Below are 21,242 nucleotides of genomic sequence, written 5' to 3'. Positions count from 1 at the left end.
TCAGTCTATGTTCCATTACTGGCCAGTCTATGTTCCATTACTGGTTAGTCTATGTTCCATTACTGGTCAGTCTATAGAGCAGTCATCAATGTCTGTGCAAGGCATTGTAACTATACGCTAAGTCGCTGTGATGTGAAAAAAATAACAGATCATTATAATTACTATATGTATCGTTACAACCTTATAAGTATAAACAAATGTGGAAGCTACAAGTCGTATTAATATTTAAACACTTATCGGGTCAGTCTATGTTGGAACAACAAGTCATGCTGTAATTAAGCCAATATAAAAACTCCAAATCATCAATATATATACATATGCTCAGAGGGTAAGCAAACCTCCAGTACAAGGACCGAACGGAATGAGAGACTGCAGACAGCTCTAACGTCACAAAGTAGGTAGTATTAAAAACCATTAAATTACTACGTTTTACTTTACTCGCATGGCTGAGTTAACACAGTAAAGAGGTCATATTGATCGGCGGTAGAAAACCCTATCTGCCCGCGGGGTGTTACTTTTGTTGTAGATTATAACCATGACGATTTGGCCACCACAGATCGTGATTCTTTTGAAAGCAGGTTTAAGGCATACATCTTTATTATGGAAATACTGAACATAGGATGTTGTTCCATATAAATGAGAAAAAAAACAAATCTTTGTATATTTCAGTCTAATTTTGCGATTGTACCGGCGAAGCACAACTTAAACCCGGTAGAATGGCCTGTCAAACACAAGTATGTAAAGAAGAATTTCGATGTGGAAATTTTGGATTGGGCCATAAACAGCCTCGCCTATTTGTGACGTCACAGGTAAGACGCAGTTTATCTAGAGTATTTAAGAATTCGTGTAACGCCTTAGAATGAGTATATGGTATGGTAATGTATTATTCTGATATTCCATGTGAAAAGAATGTTCCTTACATCAAGTATTGATAGGTTACATCGTAGAATATGTACATATTTACACCTTTAAGTGTGCGGGTAAGCATGTATTGATAATAAAGGGCGCAAACCAGGTTACTTTTAAACATTCAGAAACATATTAGTATATAGTTCGACTTTTCTTTATTTATAGCTACAGCCATTTATATTTGCAAACAATATGAAGGACCTTTCATCAAGTTTACTTGGTGATGTGTATGGTGATGATTTATTACTTCTTTTTTTGAGTAATCCGCAAAAAACAATACAATATCTAATCGCTTCACCAGATATACATGAAAACAGGCTTAACGATATCTTAAAGCGATTAATACGCTTCGCGGAAAACGACTAGAAACTGAAGGACTAGCTATTGGGGCAACAGTATACCATGTCAGTTTTCATAGATTTTTTTAGTGTAGTTTTGATTTTCTGTAATTTTAAAGGAGACAGCTGTTATGGTTGATGTTATTCTTAATTCGTCCTGTCCGAAAGTGACGACTTGTGCGATACCCACAAACAAAAAATACAACTGCTTCGAGGTGAGAATCATCTCTTAGTTTCGATTGGTCAGTTCTGAGATAATCTTAATTTCTCTTTTGTTAGTTAAACGATAAGGGACTAATGACCATTACAGACGTGCACAGACCGAAGTCAAAATGTCTAACTGAGTAGATATTACTATAGAAGGATTGTGAGGCCAATTAAGACACAAAAGGTACACAAACGTACATTGATCTTAGCTTAACAGAAAATTCACAGCGTCAGTATAATCTGATAACTGTGGAAGTACAAGTTTCACAGAGATAACACTAAATGTTACAATTATACAAGAATTCATAGGTTCATTATGAATTGATATAAGAATTCTCAAATACAAAAATGTTAGAAGATAGAAAAATCTTTTAAATTCAAAATAAATTTGAATTTGATTTCACAAAGAAAAATATAAGAAAACACTAATTTTCCTTATGATATAGCATACACATTTCATTGTGGGAGGTATATACAGTAAAACGGAGCATAAAGTTCGTTGTATTGGCAGTCTGCCACGGTTTCTTACCTACCCGATATCCAAATGACTTCACAAGTGTCCCCGTGAATGATGAGTGATAATTAATCTCCATAATGTCGACGTTTCCATTAAAAAGGGTTTTAAAAAACTCTTTAACGCATGAATTATCACCAAATATGTGAAGTATCAGAGCACAATAAGTAGGTCGAGACAAGACTAAATACTACACGCGTTAGGCAAGTGTAAATCGACCTTTATTTGATGTTTGTATCTCGGCTAAAAGTGGGAGATTTCCATAGTAAACGTTTATAATAAAAACAACAGTATCCGCACAACAGTCGTTTACCGAACTTGTTTCCAATAAAATCAAAAAGGTAGAAAAAATCTTATGAACTGGATTTTTGTTTCAGATTTTTTTCAATTAATTCACTTGACTTCACGCATCCAAGATGAACTTTTATTTTACCTTAGTTTGTCTTTGGTTACAATTTAACCGACTGGATAGGCAATTACAACAGCATATTTCATATAGCTGACTACTGTTCTTTTATGTAATTATGTTGTATTAATGTTTCATAGTGACTGTTTATCTCTGTTATATGTTGTGATAAGTAAGTGTTCATGTTTCTATCTTGAAAAAGGGGCGGATTGCCCTGAACATTTGACAAATTTCTTTGCCTGTACTCTCGTTATTATTTCTTTGCCTATACATCTTTTAAAGTAATAAGCGCCAGATCGAATCCAGTGCCAATATTTACTCATACTGTCGTTATTACTTATGAGGCCTATGCATATATATGTATGGTTTCATAGCTTTATATACACACACCAATAGCAACCCAATAGAGGTATATGTATGCACCAAAAGATTTCGTGTGGTTGTATATGGAAACGCCTTATATCAATGCAGCACAGATAATATATACCATTTTGTACCTGGGAGCTAATAACTACCACTTTGTACCTGGGAGCTAATGAATACCATTTTGTACCTGGGAGCTAATGAATAACATTTTGTACTTGGGAGCTAATGCATACCATTTTGTATATGGGAGCTAATGAATACCATTTTGTACCTAGGAGCTAATGAATATCATTTTGTACCTGGGAGCTAATGAATAACATTTTGTACCTGGAAGCTAATGAATACCATTTTGTACCTGGGAGCTAATGAATACCATTTTGTACCTGGGGCTAATACCACCATTTTGTAATAGGGAGCTAATGAATACCATTTTGTACCTCGGAGCTAATGAATACCATTTTGTACCTAGGAGCTAATGAATACCATTTTGTATATGGGAGCTAATGAATAACATTTTGTACCTGGGAGCTAATGATTACCATTTTGTACCTTGTAATTAATGAATACCATTTTGTACCTTGGAGCTAATGAATAACATTTTGTACCTGGGTGCTAATGAATACCACTTTGTACCTGGGGCTAATACCACCATTTTGTAACTGGGAGCTAATGAATACCATTTTGTAAGTTGGAGCAAATGAATACCATTTGGCACCTGGGAGCTGATGAATACCGTTTTGTACCTGGGAGCTAATGAATACCGTTTTGTACCTGGGAGCTAATGAATATCCAGTGGATCCAGTGCCAATATTTTATCATGCTGTCGTTATTACTTATGAGGCCTATAGATATATATGTATGATTTCATAGCTTTATATACACACACCAATAGCAACCCAATAGAGGTATATGTATACACCAAAGCAAAAACAAAAGATTCCGTGTGGTTGTATATGGAAACGCCTTATATCAATGCAGCACAGATAATATATACCAGTTTGTACCTGTCAGTTAATGAATACCAGTTTGTACCTAAGACATAATGAATACCAGTTTGTACCTAAGACATAATGAATACCAGTTTGTTCCTAAGACATAATGAATACCATTTTGTTCCTCGGAGCTAATGAATACCATTTTATAATTTGGAGCAAATGAATACCATTTGGTACTGGGAGCTAATGAATACAATTTTATACCTTGAAGCTAATGAATACCGTTTTGTACCTGGGAGCTAATGAATACCGTTTTGTACCTGGGAGCTAATGAATATAATTTTGTACCTGGGAGCTAATGAATACCATTTGGTACCTGGGATCTAATGAATACCATTTTGCACCTGGGAGCTAATGAATACCATTTTGTGCCTGGGATCTAATGAATACCGTTTGGTACCTGGGAGCTAATGAATACCATTTTGTACCTTGGAGCTAATGAATAACATTTTGTACTTGGGAGCTAAAGAATACCGCTTTGTACCTGGGGCTAATACCACCATTTTGTAACTGGGAGCTAATGAATACCATTTTGTAATTTGGAGCAAATGAATACCATTTGGTACCTGGGAGCTAATGAATACCGTTTTGTACCTGGGAGCTAATGAATATCATTTTGTACCTGGGAGCTAATGAATACCATTTTGTACCTTGGAGCTAATGAATAACATTTTGTACTTGGGAGCTAAAGAATACCGCTTTGTACCTGGGGCTAATACCACCATTTGGTACCTGGGAGCTAATGAATACCGTTTTGTACCTGGGAGCTAATGAATACCATTTGGTACCTGGGATCTAATGAATACGATTTTGTACCTAGGAGTTAATGAATACCATTTTGTACCTAGGAGTTAATGAATACCATTTGGTACCTGGGATCTAATGAATACCATTTTGTACATGGGAACTAATGAATACCATTTTGTACCTGGGAGCTAATGAATACCGTTTTGTTCCTGGCAGCTAATAAATATAAGTTTGTACCTGGGAGCTAATTCATATGATTTTGTACCTGGCAGCTAATGAATACGATTTCGTACCTGGGAGCTAATGAATACCATTTTGTACCTGGGAGCTAATGAATACCATTTTGTACCTGGGAGCTAATGATTACCATTTTGTACCTTGTAATTAATGAATACCATTTTATACCTGAGAACAGCGTTATCGGGTTGGTGGCTTCTTGTATACAGCATCGGATTCAGGGATGTAGCCTCGGTTGGGTAATATTGGCATGTATAGTTTCCTTTCCTGAAACTGTAGAAAGACATTTCCTTTTCCTCAAAAAAGGGTTTTAATCTAATTGAACCCCAGACATCCCCTATCCCTTCCCCAACTGTGATTTGTCGACAATATAAGCAAATGCAATTTCATTCACCTTGCTATTGTTTTGAGATATCCGTACCTCGAATTAAGTCGCGTGTCAAATGTGAACATACATCATGAGATGCATTTTTTTTTTATTGTGCACGGTTTTGTCTTTAACGGTCATGATGAATGGTTAACTGTTCAACAGTATGATGCATTGCTGTTAATGCGAAGAGGTGATAAACCCCAGCATACTATCTGCCGTGCTACCGCGAAAACTTTATTTGACGTAGGGATAGGAAAGCCGATAATATGATACAAGAAGTAGGAGAAAATGTGGAAGTTTGGTTTTCTAATCCACTATTGTCCGATTTATTTACTGTTTTTGTGTGCTGTTCAGGTTTTCACTCCTCGCACTATTTGAAATATTGTTCACACTATGACAATATGTAAGCGAATAAGTGTGTTCTTGTGATTTAGTACTCTCAAAATCAAATATTTCCACAACAAGACAAAGAATGGCGATAAAAAGAATAATAATTTACTGATAAATAAACAGGAAAATAAAAGTTGTTCGCTGATTGAATAGTTTTACGTAGGGATAGATATAGGATCTTACATGAGTTTCAATTTTATATGAGATTTATGAAACGAGTCTGAGAAGTTTTCAATTTAGCGAGCCTCTGGCGAGCTAAAATAAAAAAATTCGTGACGAGTTTCATAAAATTCATAGGAAATGAAAACGAATGTAAGATCTTTTTTATCACATTATCAAGATCTGTGCATTTATTCGTGTAAAACGACAATATTCATGCACCCATGGAATGTAAAAATCCGCCATTTTGACTCCAGTGCGTAAGTCTGTGACGTCATGTACTTGTCCTAGGCGTGACGTCGCAATTGAAACAATTGAAACTTACAACCAATCACAGGAGGGCTGATAGGTCATATTACATGGGTTAATACGCAAAAAAAGTATAACATGGGTTTATTCACTGGATAACACAGTCCATTGTACATTATGTGATAAAAACAAATATATCGTTACACTATTTTCAGTGTGGCCCCTCTGTTATATACCCTATATGGACCATCCTCTGGCTCGTGTACCGGGTGATCTGGATCATCTTGGATATTTATTGGGACGCAGAAGATGGTGATCTACCAGATTCGATGTGGCTGGTGTTCCTGACAAACTGGAGTTACCTTCTGTTACATATCGCCTCGACATGGGACTTCATTTCCACCCACGTGGTTAATCTATCACAGACTAACATTAAGAAAGGTACGTTTGGTCGCGTTATATAATATAGTGATAAACGATTGGAAAAGTGGAAAAATGCAGAAGCATGGGCAATATTAATAGCTTAATCAAGTAATTATATACACAATACTTGCCAACTGCCACAGACGTAAGTATGATATATTGTATTAGTTTTACTCTAAACTTTTGAGTAAAGGGAGAAACCGTGGTCTAAATCTTCATGGTTGTGACCTAGTGTTGTGTTTACTTTTACTTGTTAGGAGATAAAGACGGCGTTTAGTTCAGCGTATATGGTAAATGTATGTGATGATGGACTCGTGTGTTTATTTTTACGTTTCAGGAGAGGGATAGAGCTATTTTGCCTTGATTCCTGGTTACATTTATTTCTATTTCGGGAAATATTCCATGCCCTGGTATCTGATGTGTTACTTACATTGTTTTTACAACTTTTTCTCATGATATGTCTCTTTTCATGAGAGAAATTCCATGCCCTGGTATCTGATGGGTTACTTACATTGTTTTTATAACTTTTTCTCATGATATGTCTCTTTTCATGAGAGAAATTCCATGCCCTGGTATCTGGCAGTTCACTTACATTGTTTTTACACTTTTCTTCAGCAGAGTTTCTGGTGGTTTACTTAAAACGTTGTTTTATATCTTTGTTTCAGGGGAGAGATTTGCCATGCTTTTGTGTCTGGTGGTTAACGTATATTTATGTTTTTTACACCTTTCTCCGGGTGAGAGATATTCCATGCCCTGGTATCTGGTGGTTTACCAGTATTTATTTACACCTTTTTTCCCAGGAGAAGTATTCCATGCCCTTGTATCTGATGTGTTACTTACATTGTGTTTATAACTTTTTCTCATGATATATCTCGTTTCATGAGAGAGATTCCATGCCTTGCAATTGGTGTCTGGTGGGGACATAGGTTTTACACCTGTTTTTTCAGGGGAGAGAGATTTTATGCCCTGGTATCTGGTGGGTTACTAGTATTTTTTTCATACCTTTTTTTTATTAGGGGAGATATTCCATGCCCTGGTATCTGGTGGTTTCCTAACATTGTTTTACACCTGCTTTTTTGCAGGGGAGAGAGAGTCCATGCCCTGGTATCTGATGGTGGACTGGATACTGTTCAATACACTCAACGTCGTCGGATTTTTTGTTACCATCGTATACTATGGTGTTTTGACTACAGGTAATACTATAATTTATAGTTATTTGAGCAAGCAAAGAGGTGTATGGCGCGTGAGGAACGATGGACCCCTTTTTAGATCGCCGCATTGACACGGTTTAAAAATATACGATTAATGGCCAGGTATGTGCGTGCATTGGGTGACTACTTGCCTAAAAATAGGACATGTGGGCTTTCTGTTATGACAGGTTTGTTGGTCAATGCTTGTTTAATAATCATAAATGATATAATAATTATTGCAGAGAAATTGTGTACAAGGAATAAAATATAACACTTATCCAGTAAACACGAAGAACATTATTCCGTCTTTGCGTATTGCAGAGTTATCTTCTCTTGAGAACAGGTATTGATTGTTACGTCATTGGTTCGTGTGAGGAAATTACGTCGTTTTCTCAAACATTGATGACGTTACTCTCACAAACAAATGGCGTAACAATCAATACCTGCTCTCAAGAGAAGATAACCCTGCAATATGCAAAGACGGAATAGTTACTCATATTCATTTCATGGCCTTGTAAACACAGAAACATCTAGCTTTTTTAGGTATAATTGAAAGTAGTAAAATGTGGGTTTTTGTTGACAAAATGAGTCCAAAACACAAATTATGGGACCATCAACATTTCAATGTTTAGGTAATATCGCATATATGCTTGTACCACTTTTTGAAAATCGGATTTAAATTTTATTTGATGATAAATGTTTAAGATCAACCGTCCAAAAGTTGGTACCTGAATGCGCTGTGTGTCACAAATGCATTTAAAGTAGGGAAAATCCCCATGTATTATTGCATATTGTTCAAAAAAACAACTTTGACGGCATTTAAAAATAGATATTCGGCGCACATCCAGTATATTATTTGTTTAAAGGATTTAATATATTTAAATTTGCCGAAATAACAAAAAAATAGTATTCATGATTTTACAATTGGTCATATTTAGGTCGAAACAGGGACAAGTACGCCATACCTGTTTTCGTTTATTGTTGTAATCTTTCATTGTCTTACCTATATTTTTTTTTTGATAAATTCGATACAATTGAAATAGTAAATATATAATCAATATTTTGGTCATGAGTCATAGGCAGCTGATAACGAATCATGACAAAAAAGTCCAAGAGCTTGCGCCAACAACTCGGAATGATATATTTACGATAATTGCAGCCTCTCAATCGAAGTATTTTAATATACAGTTAGAGTATGGGGTTGAGGGATATAGCAAGTTTCTGGTGTCCCGAGACCAGGTCTATTTCCCGAGGCGAAGCCGAGGGAAATAGGCATGGTCAAGGGACACCAGAAACTTGCTATATATGCCTCAACCCCATACTTTAACCGTTTTATTATACCGATACACACTGGAGAGATAGTTTTAACTAGAAAATATTTGTAAACCATAAGCTGTATAGCTTCACGTCCCAAATACCCTTTTGATGGCAATGGAGCCAAATGCTTACGAGTTCGGCAGCAAGCTCCGCCCACCTCGCGCGTCACTGCCGAGTTCGGTAACAAGCTCCGCCCACCTCTCGCCTGATTGGCTCGGCGGAAACACCCGAGTGTAGGTGTGTTTTAGTTCACAGACTAACACACAGGACTAAAACACACTCAGGCAAAAGTGGGGATATATTCGATTTAACCAATTACTTTTATATAGAGTAAATAAAGTAGAGGTGTAATAATCCTCCGCAACACCTGGTCTTAATCTTCCTGGTGTCTCCATGTAGTTTTATCGATTTTGAGTTCGTAGTTTGGTTTTGTTGACACTTTGGTATTCTCTTGCTTCTGATGTCTACTAATCACTGTCTGAAAGTTTTACGTTTTGGTCATTTCAATCACGAACAAGTCATTGGCGGAGTCATTGATTCATTTGTGTTTCACGACCGGTTGTTCGTATTGAGAAAAAACCCAAAGCGGACCCTTTTCAGTGACACTCTATTAATACGGCTTACGATCAAAGAATTATATCACTGTTGCATTGGGCGATAAAGGAAGTGGATTTATTCGGGTTTTTTTTTTATTAATTTTTGATAACATTTTGTTCTTTTGTATGTGTTCATTTACATTTGCACTGATAATCTTTTATTCGTTCATTGATTTCAAATTTTTTCTGCATTCTTTCTTTCGTAATTTTTCGTTATTTACTTTTAATGTTTTCAATTGAGCACAACTCTCATTTGGAGTCGTGTAAGACAAACAATGAAAATAATTCATTAAAGTTTAATAATTTTTTGCTACTTTTAACTAAAAAAAAATCATGTTTATAAATGAATTTTTGCATAGGAAACTGATCATACTTGTTTCTGTTATATTTCAGTTGCAAGCCCGTCCAGCATAAACAAGCATGCCATGAACAGTGTATTCATTTTTATCAACTTTTTCCTCTGTGCAAAACCAGTCCGTATACTTCATTTCTACCAGCCGTTGACATTTATTCTTATGTTTGGAATATTCTCCTTGATCTACCAACTTTCGACCGGCTTTATCATCTACCCCTTCCTTGACTGGTACAACCCTGGGCCAACCGTAGGCTGGGTGCTTGGACTGGGCCTCGGCGTGATGCCTCTTGTCCACCTCTTCTTCTACGGTTTATATCACATAAGGACGTTGGTACATGAAAAGTGTTGTTTCAAGCCGAATCCGTCATCAGTCGAAACACGTAATACACATGACAATACTGTGGAAGAGAAAAATGTGTGATGAGCGGATTTGCATATGTAAATCACGTGTTAACTTGTAGTTAGAGGAGGAGGAGGAGGAGGAGGAGGAGGGTTAGAGTCTCGACAAAATATAAATTGTGAGGGTCATGAGCGGTGATGTAAATAGATCGTAATGGTAAAAGGTCATGAGAGTGGATCATAAGAGAAACGGAACGTGCAGGAAATGAGTGGTGACAGGCATTATTCGTGACAGAAATAAGTCGTTAGGGAAAGTGGGTATGGTGGGAAGTTGGTAGTGAGGGATGTGAGCTATGAGGTAATGTGATAATAATTTGGGTGGATTTAGAGAGGACTTGGTCACAAGGCCTGAAGTGGCTCGTGAGGGTATTAGGTCATCGGGAGTCGTAAGGTGAGTGATTGGTGTTAGGTCTGAGGAGAGCGTTATTGGAATGTGTAATAAGAAAAGTGGTTTGTAAGAGAAGGGTTCGAGAGTGTAGGCGATCGTTAGGAGAGTAAGTGTTGAGTGTAGGCCTAGTTAGAAGGTCGTTAGATAGTGGCTCATTAGGTAATTGGGTCGGGAAGAGAGATGGTCCTGAGGGAGGTGGGTCAGAAGTGGAGTGGGTCGTATTTATTTTGAATTTCTGTACTCATTATCATATTTGTATATGTATCGTGCTGATCATTGATTCAATAACGTATTGATGTGTTTGCAAAGACGCTTCCTATTTAGAAGCAATGAAATCTTCACTGATATTGATGATTAGACCAACATGGGATATTTCAAGGGTATCATGGAAACTGTCTGGTTACGTGATTTACAAGACCGGTGCCAATGTAAATGACAGAGATCTTATTGACGTAAGATAGTTATTCAGTAGCTATTAGGTTATATCTGTCAACGTTTCCGTTTTTGTTTCATCAACGGTTCAGACATTGTACATTTAGATATACTGGAACCGGTGATAAAAATATCTTTTGTTTCGTTAATTGCTATCATTTCAAGTCTTTTATTGAAATATACATTTTATACAAAGAACAAATTGTTTGTTATTGTACAATTCATACATAAAACATTGCAGGAAATTCATAATTCAACTACGTCATCCGCTTCGACCAATGGACAAACATAGTACAGTTGCGATGTGGATGACGTGATGGTTAATGACACCGTAAATTTATAATTTGAATAGTTAAAGTCGTCCAATGCCCTCCGGTTTATCAATTTTTTCCCTTTGTTCCTATTACGTTAATTGAAAATATACAAAAAAAAAGTTCTATGTACGTGTATGTGATGCATGAATTCCTGCCAATAATTGTATAACTAACTAACTGTTAATAAAACATTATAAAGACATATGACTGTATTACAAGACTGCCCCTCTCATCAACGTTCATTTAAATCCGTTTCATAGAAAGCAGTTTTACACTCATATGTTTTAACTAATTCTAGAATGATATAAAGACGAAGAAATGGAGTTTCAACAATAGGTGTACTAGTATGACGAAGGTCGTGGATATGTTTATTGAATTTGTGAAGGTTATAACGTTTAACATAGCTAAACACGCTAACAACACTACGTTTGACGAAAATATTAAAATCATCAATTTTAATTTTACAAAGAGATCCTTGAAAATGAACACGTCTTTTATATACAATCTTTTTTAACTTCATGATTAACTGCTTTCCTTAATTTACTTACAACATTAACAGGGTCGGCCTTTCTCTGAACTATATGATAGGCGGACTTATTTTGCCTTTCCGATCGTGAACTTTTGCTTTCTTGATAGCAACATCCCTGTTTCTTGTACCTACGGTGTTTACACGTAGCAGCAGTTGATCGGTACTTAAGAACTTGTTCCGAATATCATGACTTTCCATGTTAAATGTTGACTGCTGACGGAACAAATTTACAACACAGGGTTTTCAAAAACGCAAGTAAAGAAGACTATGGACAGGGTTTATGGTCGCCATTACGATCTTATTTTGAAAAATGTTTCCTTATGTGATACGAATATTGGCACATGCCGTCAATGAAACAGAAGACCCTTTCCCTTAAAAAAAAGCTGATATTCTCCTTGTCCGTTTTCAATTTACAATTAATTAATATGAGTTCTGCAATTTATTTAGGCCGGACAGTGCAGATTTGACTGTATCAAAAGTTAAAATCTCAATATGGAAGGTAGATGCAACTATAAGCACATTTTTATATTGCTCCACATAATTCTGGTTCAATCAAGTGATAATTAAAGAACAATATCTGTAGATTTGTCAACCCGCTTCTGTTCTGGTGCACATTTCACAACAGTTACTGATATGTATTGTCCGCAATTCCCTTTTTGTTTTGAGAAATATGATTTAACACTTTATAACAATCTACAACTATTTAATATATTCAAGTTTTGGGTACTTAAGTACTCATTTTTCACTCTTTCATTACTTTGAGGTAACTACCACCAAGTAACGAACCCTAGATCACTGAACACCTACAAAGTGATAAGTACTAAATACCTCCCATATGTGTCTACATCAGTGCCATCTAGTCTATGGGAATGCCACAAAAGAGACTAAATCTGTATAACCAGGAGGAAAAAACACACCAAATAAACCTGCAGTTCACACCAATTATTTTTTTCAGTATCCATGCAACCATTTCAATAATTGATTTTATATCGAAAATTATTTTAAAACACTGAAGAACCACTTGTATGTGAGTAATAAGAGGATACTTAGCACTCTCCATACAGAACCAGCAAAATCTTAGATTTGAGGTGATTATATTCAATAGCTATATAGGTAATTCAGTGTTTTCAGTGTTGTGTTAGTTTGCTTATCTGGTCCAAAGGAAAGACCTGTGAGCTAAATATGCTGTGGCATCCGTCTGACTGTCCATCAACAATTTCTTCCAATTCCTTTCTAGAACATTTCAACAAGTATTCGAAGGTGGTGAGGATTCACATAAAAATGGAACAAATAGTGCAGCCAAACACTCAGGGGATGGAGTGTAGAGGATTGTATGTTATGATTAGTTTCTCTACGTAATTCATGCTAATTATCATTGTGCAATTTACCACTACTTTGTGTGTCTTTTCAGACCGTGTTCATTGCTGAATAAACATATTTAAAGTAAACGGAACAGAGTCCCATTTATGAACACGGTCGGAATACTGAACCCCATCATTGCCACATCACCACAATGCCAGCTGTAGCCTGCCCTATCACAGACTGCGACTATGTCACGGATGACCTGGATGCCACTATCGTCGCGGCACTCATCACGGCTCACTCCGCTGTACACATACCCAAACGAGAACACGCTGCTAAAGTTGAGAAAGTTAAGCGACCCACGCTCAGTGCCGCAGGATCTAGCGAGGAGTCGGCATATTTCCAATCTCGGTGGTCGGACTATGTCAGTGCCACGAAAATCACTGGACGCGATAAAGTAATCCAGCTACTGGAATGCTGTGACGAGCCATTACGGAAAGACTTGACTCGATCAGCCGGTGGCAGCCTCGCTGACAAAACCATAGATGAGGTTTTAGCTGCAATTAAAAAGCTCGCAGTACGTGAGGAAAACACTATGGTTGCAAGAGTGACGCTACACAATATGCGACAGGATCGTGATGAAACTGTCCGGAGTTACGGTGCTAGACTTAAAGGACAGGCCGGTATATGCAAGTTTGTGATTAAGTGCCCCGGATGTACAGCCGACGTCAATTACACTGACGCTATCATGCGTGACGTACTCACCCGGGGAATTGCCGATCCGGAAATACAACTTGATCTGCTAGGACACAAAAATCAGGACATGAATCTTGAGGATGTATTTCAATTTGTCGAATCAAAGGAAGCCGGTAAACGTTAGCTTCTAGACTTTCAGATTCGCATCCAGTTGAGGCTGCCAGCAGCTCATACCGGAAAAGCAAGACTGACAGACCGTTGTCCAAAGACCCCTCCAACAAAGCAGAGCAATGTGCATATTGCTGAAAAAAGGGACACGACAAGTCTGCCCTTGCTCGCATACAGCATATTGACACATATGTGGGCATTGCCATCGCAAACATCATTTTGAAATTGTATGTAGAAGCAAGGACAAACCTAAAGTGACAGACCGTGATACACTTTCCGGAAGTGATTTGTTCGACGCATTGTGCTCTGTTCATGATTCCCTACAACATCACCACTGTACCGTTAGTGATTCTGGCATCGAACGCTCAATCTGCATCGACCACCATGTCTATGACGAACTGAGGAATTCCTGGGTGAAACAACGCTCCAAGCCTCAACCATTCGTGAACGTGACGGCTAAAGTTACTGCTGAGGACTACGCCGCCCTAGGCTTCAGACTAACACGAGACACCAGCAACGTCTCAATACAGGCTATGGCTGACACGGGATGTCAGAGTTGCCTCGCTGGCTTGAAAGTAATCCGCCGCCTTGGTCTACGAGAATCAGAACTCATACCTGTAACGATGCAGATGCACACGGCTACATACGGTGGTATCAAAATTCTTGGGGCGACCATCCTTCGCTTGATTGGTAAAGACAAGGCAGGAAACACCAAGGAGACCAGACAGATGACATATGTCACAAGCTCAACAGACAAGCTCTTCCTCAGTCGCGAAGCCTGCGCTGCATTAGGTATTATCCACGATTCATTTCCAACCGTCGGAGCTCAAGTCCCTTCAGCTAGCATACATGTCGATGCTACTTTCTCCTTACCGGATCACCAAGTCAAAGCATGCGATTGTCCTACACGCCAACTGCCACCACCGCCTCCGACAAAACTGCCTTTCCCTGCTACAACGGAAAACGTTGGTCACTTAAAAGGTTACCTTCTTGACCACTACAAGTCTAGCACATTCAACACATGTGAACACCAGACTTTACCACTCATGAATGGACCTCCCTTGAAGCTCATGGTGGACTCCAACGCGAAACCTGTCGCTCACCATACACCAGTACCCGTTCCAATCCACTGGCAGGGTGCAGTAAAGGCTGGACTAGACCAGGATGTTCGTTTGGGGGTTATTGAACCTGTTCCGGTTGGTGAGCCTGTCACTTGGTGCCATAGAATGGTTATTTGTGCGAAAAAGAATGGTACACCTCGGCGCACTGTTGACTTCCAACCCTTAAATGCACATGCCACTCGCGAGACTCATCACACCCCTTCGCCATTCCACCAAGCCCGGTCTATTCCACATGGAAAGAAGAAGACATTATTTGATGCATGGAACGGTTATCACAGTGTACCCATCTGCAAAGAGGACAGACACTTGACCACGTTCATTACTCCTTGGGGGAGGTACCGTTACAAAACTGCACCCCAAGGCTACATTGCATCGGGCGACGGATACACCAGGCGCTATGACGAGCTTGTTTCGGACATCCCCAACAAAACCAAATGTGTCGACGATGTTCTTTTATGGTCAGACACTGTTGAAGAAAGCTTCTTTCAGGCAGTCCAGTGGCTTGACATATGCGGCCGTAACGGTATAACGCTGAACCCTGACAAATTTGTATTTGCAGAGGACACACTCGAATTCGCTGGGTTTGAAATAACCAACGATAGTGTACGGCCTTCACAGAAATACCTACGCGCCATCCTGGATTTTCCGACACCCAGGAACATCACAGATGTGCGGTCATGGTTTGGACTAGTCAATCAGGTGTCATATGCCTTCAGTATGACTGAGAATATGCTTCCTTTCCGTCAGTTGCTCAAACCAGATCAACCGTTTCAGTGGACTGAAGATCTCCAACGACTTTTTGAGGAATCTAAAATTGTCATTGCCAACGAGATTGAGCAGGGTGTACGGATTTTCGACCCAAGTAAATTGACGTGTCTTGCGACAGACTGGTCAAAGACTGGCATTGGATTTTGGTTGCTACAGAAACACTGCGCTTGTGCTAATGAAAGCCTGCTATGCTGCCGTGATGGTTGGAAAGTTACACTCGTAGGTAGTCGGTTCACACATGCGGCAGAGACGCGTTACGCGCCGGTTGAGGGCGAGGCCCTAGCAGTAGCAGATGCCCTTGATAAAGCTCGCCACTTCGTTCTTGGGTGCGACAACTTGATCATAGCTGTTGATCATAAGCCATTGTTGAAGTTATTTGGCGATAGATCACTGGAAAACATTCCTAACAACAGACTTCGTAACCTCAAGGAGAAAACACTACGATACCGCTTTCGAATGCTTCATGTGCCTGGCATACGACATCGTGCTGCGGATTGTATCTCCCGACATCCTATTGGTGAGCCTGAGAAACTTGTGCTCGAGGACGACATTGCAGCACTGTCATTTTCTGCCGTCGACATCGCCCACTTTGGTCTAATGAGTGGTCTACGCATGCCTTCATCAGGACTAGCATTTGTCGAGGAGCATGTCGTGGCATCAGCTTCTTCAACACTAGATGCGATCAATTTACGATCCGTCACCTGGGAGCGCGTTAGAACCACTACTACCAGCGATGACAACATGCAGGCGTTAATCGCTCTGATAGAGGCCGGTATACCGGGAACCCGTCACGAGCTGCCTAGGCCACTGCAAGAATATTTCCCATTCCGCGACGACCTTCATACGGTTGATGGTGTAGTACTTTATAAAGACAGAATAGTCATTCCACCATCACCCCGGGAAGAAACCCTTGCCTCCCTGCATTCGGCACATCAAGGGGTGACATCTATGACTTCGAGAGCTGACGCGTCAATCTTCTGGCCTGGTATCACGCCTGCCATCGCCTCCCTACGCGCAACTTGTAACCACTGCAACCGTATTGCTCCATCTAACCCGAATGCACCACCGACTCCTTTGATAATTCCTGAATATCCATTCCAATGCGTGTGTGCATATTTCTTCCACTGCATGGGCTGTAATTACCTAGTGGTAGTTGATCGTTATTCCAACTGGCCGGTGGTGGAGAAAGCCTCTGATGGTTCCAATTGTTTAATAGACTGTCTCCGAAGGACATTTGTTACTTTTGGTATCCCTAATGAACTAGCATCAGATGGTGGACCCGAGTTCACTTCTGCGGCCACACGTCGTTTTCTCAGGAACTGGGGCGTTCACCATAGACTGTCATCTGTAGCTTTTCCCCATAGTAACTGCCGTGCTGAAGTGGGAGTCAAAACAGTGAAGCGTCTGATCACTGGCAACACCAGTCCCAATGGCGACTTAAACACCGACGCATTCCAACGCGCTATTCTCCAGTATCGTAACACACCTGACAGAGACACAAAACTATCCCCTGCTATGTGCGTGTTCGGTCGTCCTATACGAGACTTTATTCCTATACCACCCGGTCGGTACATTCCACACAACACTTGGCTGGAGACTTTAGCAGCTCGCGAGGAGGCTTTACGGAATCGTCACATGCGAGAAAGTGAACGTTGGTCTGAACACACCAAACGCCTCTCACCTCTTGCAGTTGGAGATCATGTACGCATCCAAAATCAAGTTGGTCCTCACCCCCTTAAATGGGACAAGACTGGAATCATTACCGAAGTTCGCCAGTTTGATCAATATGTAGTTCGGGTTGACGGATCTGGCCGTGTTACCTTACGCAACAGGAAATTCCTAAGGAAGTATATCCCAGTCGTTACACCACCAGCGCGCTACACAATTGACAATCAAATTGGACTCTCCCATCGTACGACGTCTCCTACTTCTAACGCCCCAGACACCGTCGTCGGTGAAGAGAGNGCGACGACCTTCATACGGTTGATGGTGTAGTACTTTATAAAGACAGAATAGTCATTCCACCATCACCCCGGGAAGAAACCCTTGCCTCCCTGCATTCGGCACATCAAGGGGTGACATCTATGACTTCGAGAGCTGACGCGTCAATCTTCTGGCCTGGTATCACGCCTGCCATCGCCTCCCTACGCGCAACTTGTAACCACTGCAACCGTATTGCTCCATCTAACCCGAATGCACCACCGACTCCTTTGATAATTCCTGAATATCCATTCCAATGCGTGTGTGCATATTTCTTCCACTGCATGGGCTGTAATTACCTAGTGGTAGTTGATCGTTATTCCAACTGGCCGGTGGTGGAGAAAGCCTCTGATGGTTCCAATTGTTTAATAGACTGTCTCCGAAGGACATTTGTTACTTTTGGTATCCCTAATGAACTAGCATCAGATGGTGGACCCGAGTTCACTTCTGCGGCCACACGTCGTTTTCTCAGGAACTGGGGCGTTCACCATAGACTGTCATCTGTAGCTTTTCCCCATAGTAACTGCCGTGCTGAAGTGGGAGTCAAAACAGTGAAGCGTCTGATCACTGGCAACACCAGTCCCAATGGCGACTTAAACACCGACGCATTCCAAGGTGGCAGTGTACATATCGTACTAGTCATCGAAACGTCACATAGAAAATTGTATTGGTTGTGTAAACAGAACTTCTCTTAATTAACCAAATTTGTTATAGAGCATCTTTGGACAAAGGGGACTCAAGTTTGCATAAACAGAGGGTGTTAAGTTTTTTATATACTTTTGACAAACAATTGGCAATATGAAATTCTACAAACCTTCTTTTATTAGTGCCCTATACTAATATCAGTGTCTGTCTGTCTGTCCGTGAGCACTTTTGTTTCCGGAGATTATCTCGAGACTCCAAAAGGCCGAAATTTCTAAAATTTCACATAGTGATACAGTGTGATATATATAGATGTGCAAAGGGCCAGGAGTTTCACAATTGTATCAGGTCAAAGTCGAGGTCTCTGTTACTTAAAATTGAAAAGTGGGGCTATACCGTCAAAAACATATTACATGACCCTCAAAAGGCCAGTTGTTGGTAAACATTTTGTTATGACATAATGAAGCAAAGTTGGTCATAACCAACAAGACGTCAAGTTACCAAAGGTCAAGGTAATTTAGTCAAAGGTTACCAAATTATGTTTATCTTAACAAAGTTGGTCAGAATTAATTCGGGATCTGCGTATGCAATTAGTAAACATGATGTCCATCTGTCTATCTATTCTCTGTCCATCTGTTTGTCTGTTACCACTTATCTCAGGAACCAGAAGTTCAAACTGAAATTTCACATGGTTATACATTGTGATACAGATATGCTATAGTTTTTTTTAAACCCTTATGTCAATGCAAGGACTAATACTAAATTAGAAAAGGCTATGGCCGTGTTTACAATTTTCACAATTTTTCGGATAAAATACCTGGGGGGAGAAGAGCAGAAAGGAGCAGAAAGCAAAAAAGAATAATTACATATATATAATCTAGTGTTTCACTAGGCATATTTCTTTCATGTGGAGTCTTTTCTAGAAAAAAATAGCTAGAGGTAATACATCTGAGTTCCAACTTGATGAAGTAGACAACAATGGTGCAGTCACTTGGTCTGGCAGGCCTAAAGTACGCCTGGCCCGACGACGAAAAGAGAGAAATATCTATTAATGTATTCCTTTAAGGTCATTAAACTCACTTCCTTATGGAACGCCAAATTAACATATATTCAATTATTTGTAATTGTACCAGCCAAACATTATAGTTTTATTCTTTGAGATTATTCAGAGGAAGTCGTTAAAAGAGTTTGACATATTTGACCCCTGTGACCTTGAAAGTAGGTCAATGTCATTTTCCTTCTCAAACTTTGTCAGGCTCAATCCCAATAAGCTACTAGTATAGCAAATATGAAGATTTATGCCCTTCAGTTCTTTAGAAGAAGTCGTTTGAGGCGTTTGACATATTTGTCCCCTGTGAACTTGAAAGTAGGTTGAGGTCATTCTCATTCTCAAATTTTCTCGGGCTCTACTATTTCACTTTCATAGATATGTCGGAACTTCACACGATGATATTTTACCTTTACAGATCTGTCGGAAATTTCCCTTTCACATGTCTGTCTATACTTTACATCCTACTATTTCACTTTCACAGATATGTTGAAACTTAACATGATGATATTTTACCTGCACAGATCTGTCGGTAATTTCACTTTCACATATCTGTCTATACTTTACATCCTACTATTTCACTTTCACAGATATGTTGAAACTTAACATAATGATATTTTACCTTCACAGATCCGTTGGAACTTTACATGCTGATCTTGGTTTGTCGTACAACCAGTTATGAATGTTTGAATACAGCCGTTGATAATGATTAGACAGATGAAGTCGTTTACATAATAAACACCAACTACTGTGCATTGTTCCAGAGCTAGCATAATAAGTCTTTTTCCATGAAAACATACTTTCTTTGCTTTGATTGCTGTTGTTAATCGCTATTCCTAGTTTGTCAACGGTTTTGAAGTTCTTTGTATTGAGATACGAACCTGGTGGGAAAAACAGGGAATAGTTCAGCCCACCTCGCATCACTGGAATTGTCGAAGGCGAGTGAACATAGGTTTTAAATCCTTTTTCAGTAACATAATCGACACAAAGAGAATTTTCAAATGCCAAATAATATTTGTAATGTTCTTGAAGGAGTTTGAAACAGTAGTTTTTATGAGATCTGTCACATCTGTATGTGCCGCATTCACCGTACACGTGAATATCGATGGAATTCTGCAAACGCTTTGCATAGCGATCCCGCTTACTGTGAGCACCACAATGCGATACCATCCAGGCAGACATCCTATCTTTAGCTTTCCACTTCTTAACTATGTTGGACAATGTGATGTTTTTAGGATTGACATGAAAAACAGACTGTGTTCTGGTAATATCGGAATCTCGTCTGTACGTAAAAGTCCAATTAAACAGATTATTCCATTGTAATAAATCATTGATATAGTAAATCGGTGATTCAAAGCCTTGCATTATCCAAATCTGACCACGTGGCTTTGTTGGTGGTGGTGGTGTTTTCTGAATTGTGGGACCATGAAAAATCACTGCCTTTGCAGAAGCGTAGTTTACAGAACCCGCTTTCATTTCACATTTATATTCACAACCTACAAAGCTCTGTAAATTGATAAACTTTGGTTTATTGTAATATTGAACTAGGATTGTTTCTGGTTTTGATTTCACTCTGAATGATGGTGGAACAGTGTTGACGCGGTATCGAGGCATCACTTGGTTTTGTATCATGGTTATGGTCGAAATGATCAGCATGAAAAGCGCCGTCGTCATTATCAGTCCCCTC

The 21,242-nt window shown here is 39.3% G+C and overlaps 3 protein-coding genes across 4 annotated transcripts in view; 2 read left to right on the top strand and 1 right to left on the bottom strand.

Annotated features, from left to right (window-relative positions):
• LOC110457909 (protein rolling stone-like) overlaps nucleotides 1–11,354 on the top strand; it is a 16,382-nt gene extending 5,028 nt beyond the window's left edge. The window contains exons 1-5 of one of the 2 annotated variants that reach the window (XM_021509371.1): nucleotides 380–394; nucleotides 670–809; nucleotides 6,103–6,328; nucleotides 7,393–7,503; nucleotides 9,807–11,354. In XM_021509371.1, the coding sequence (XP_021365046.1) occupies nucleotides 717–809; nucleotides 6,103–6,328; nucleotides 7,393–7,503; nucleotides 9,807–10,189 (813 nt within the window). In that variant the 5' untranslated portion in view covers nucleotides 380–394; nucleotides 670–716 and the 3' untranslated portion in view covers nucleotides 10,190–11,354. Of the gene's footprint in view, nucleotides 1–379; nucleotides 395–669; nucleotides 810–6,102; nucleotides 6,329–7,392; nucleotides 7,504–9,806 lie in introns of those variants that run through there. The other variant, XM_021509370.1, reaches the window with a different exon arrangement.
• Nucleotides 10,106–21,232, bottom strand: LOC110457908 (alpha-(1,3)-fucosyltransferase C-like). Its single transcript, XM_021509369.1, has 2 exons — nucleotides 20,178–21,232; nucleotides 10,106–10,166 (listed from the first exon to the last, which is right to left on the bottom strand). Exon 1 carries the CDS (start codon nucleotides 21,227–21,229, stop codon nucleotides 20,180–20,182), a length of 1,050 nt encoding a protein of 349 aa, XP_021365044.1. The 5' UTR covers nucleotides 21,230–21,232; the 3' UTR covers nucleotides 10,106–10,166; nucleotides 20,178–20,179.
• On the top strand, nucleotides 13,344–16,769 carry LOC110457888. The gene is made up of 3 exons (XM_021509343.1): nucleotides 13,344–13,825; nucleotides 14,232–16,653; nucleotides 16,689–16,769. The coding sequence occupies exons 1-3, from the start codon at nucleotides 13,344–13,346 to the stop codon at nucleotides 16,734–16,736; spliced, it is 2,952 nt and encodes a 983-aa protein (XP_021365018.1). The 3' UTR covers nucleotides 16,737–16,769.
• Nucleotides 21,233–21,242: the final 10 nt, after the last annotated feature.

This window comes from Mizuhopecten yessoensis, unplaced genomic scaffold (assembly GCF_002113885.1).
Source record: "Mizuhopecten yessoensis strain PY_sf001 unplaced genomic scaffold, ASM211388v2 scaffold9369, whole genome shotgun sequence".
Lineage (NCBI taxonomy): Eukaryota > Metazoa > Mollusca > Bivalvia > Pectinida > Pectinidae > Mizuhopecten > Mizuhopecten yessoensis.
Note: the sequence above shows the minus strand (reverse complement) of the source record. Positions and strands in the feature narration are given on the sequence as shown.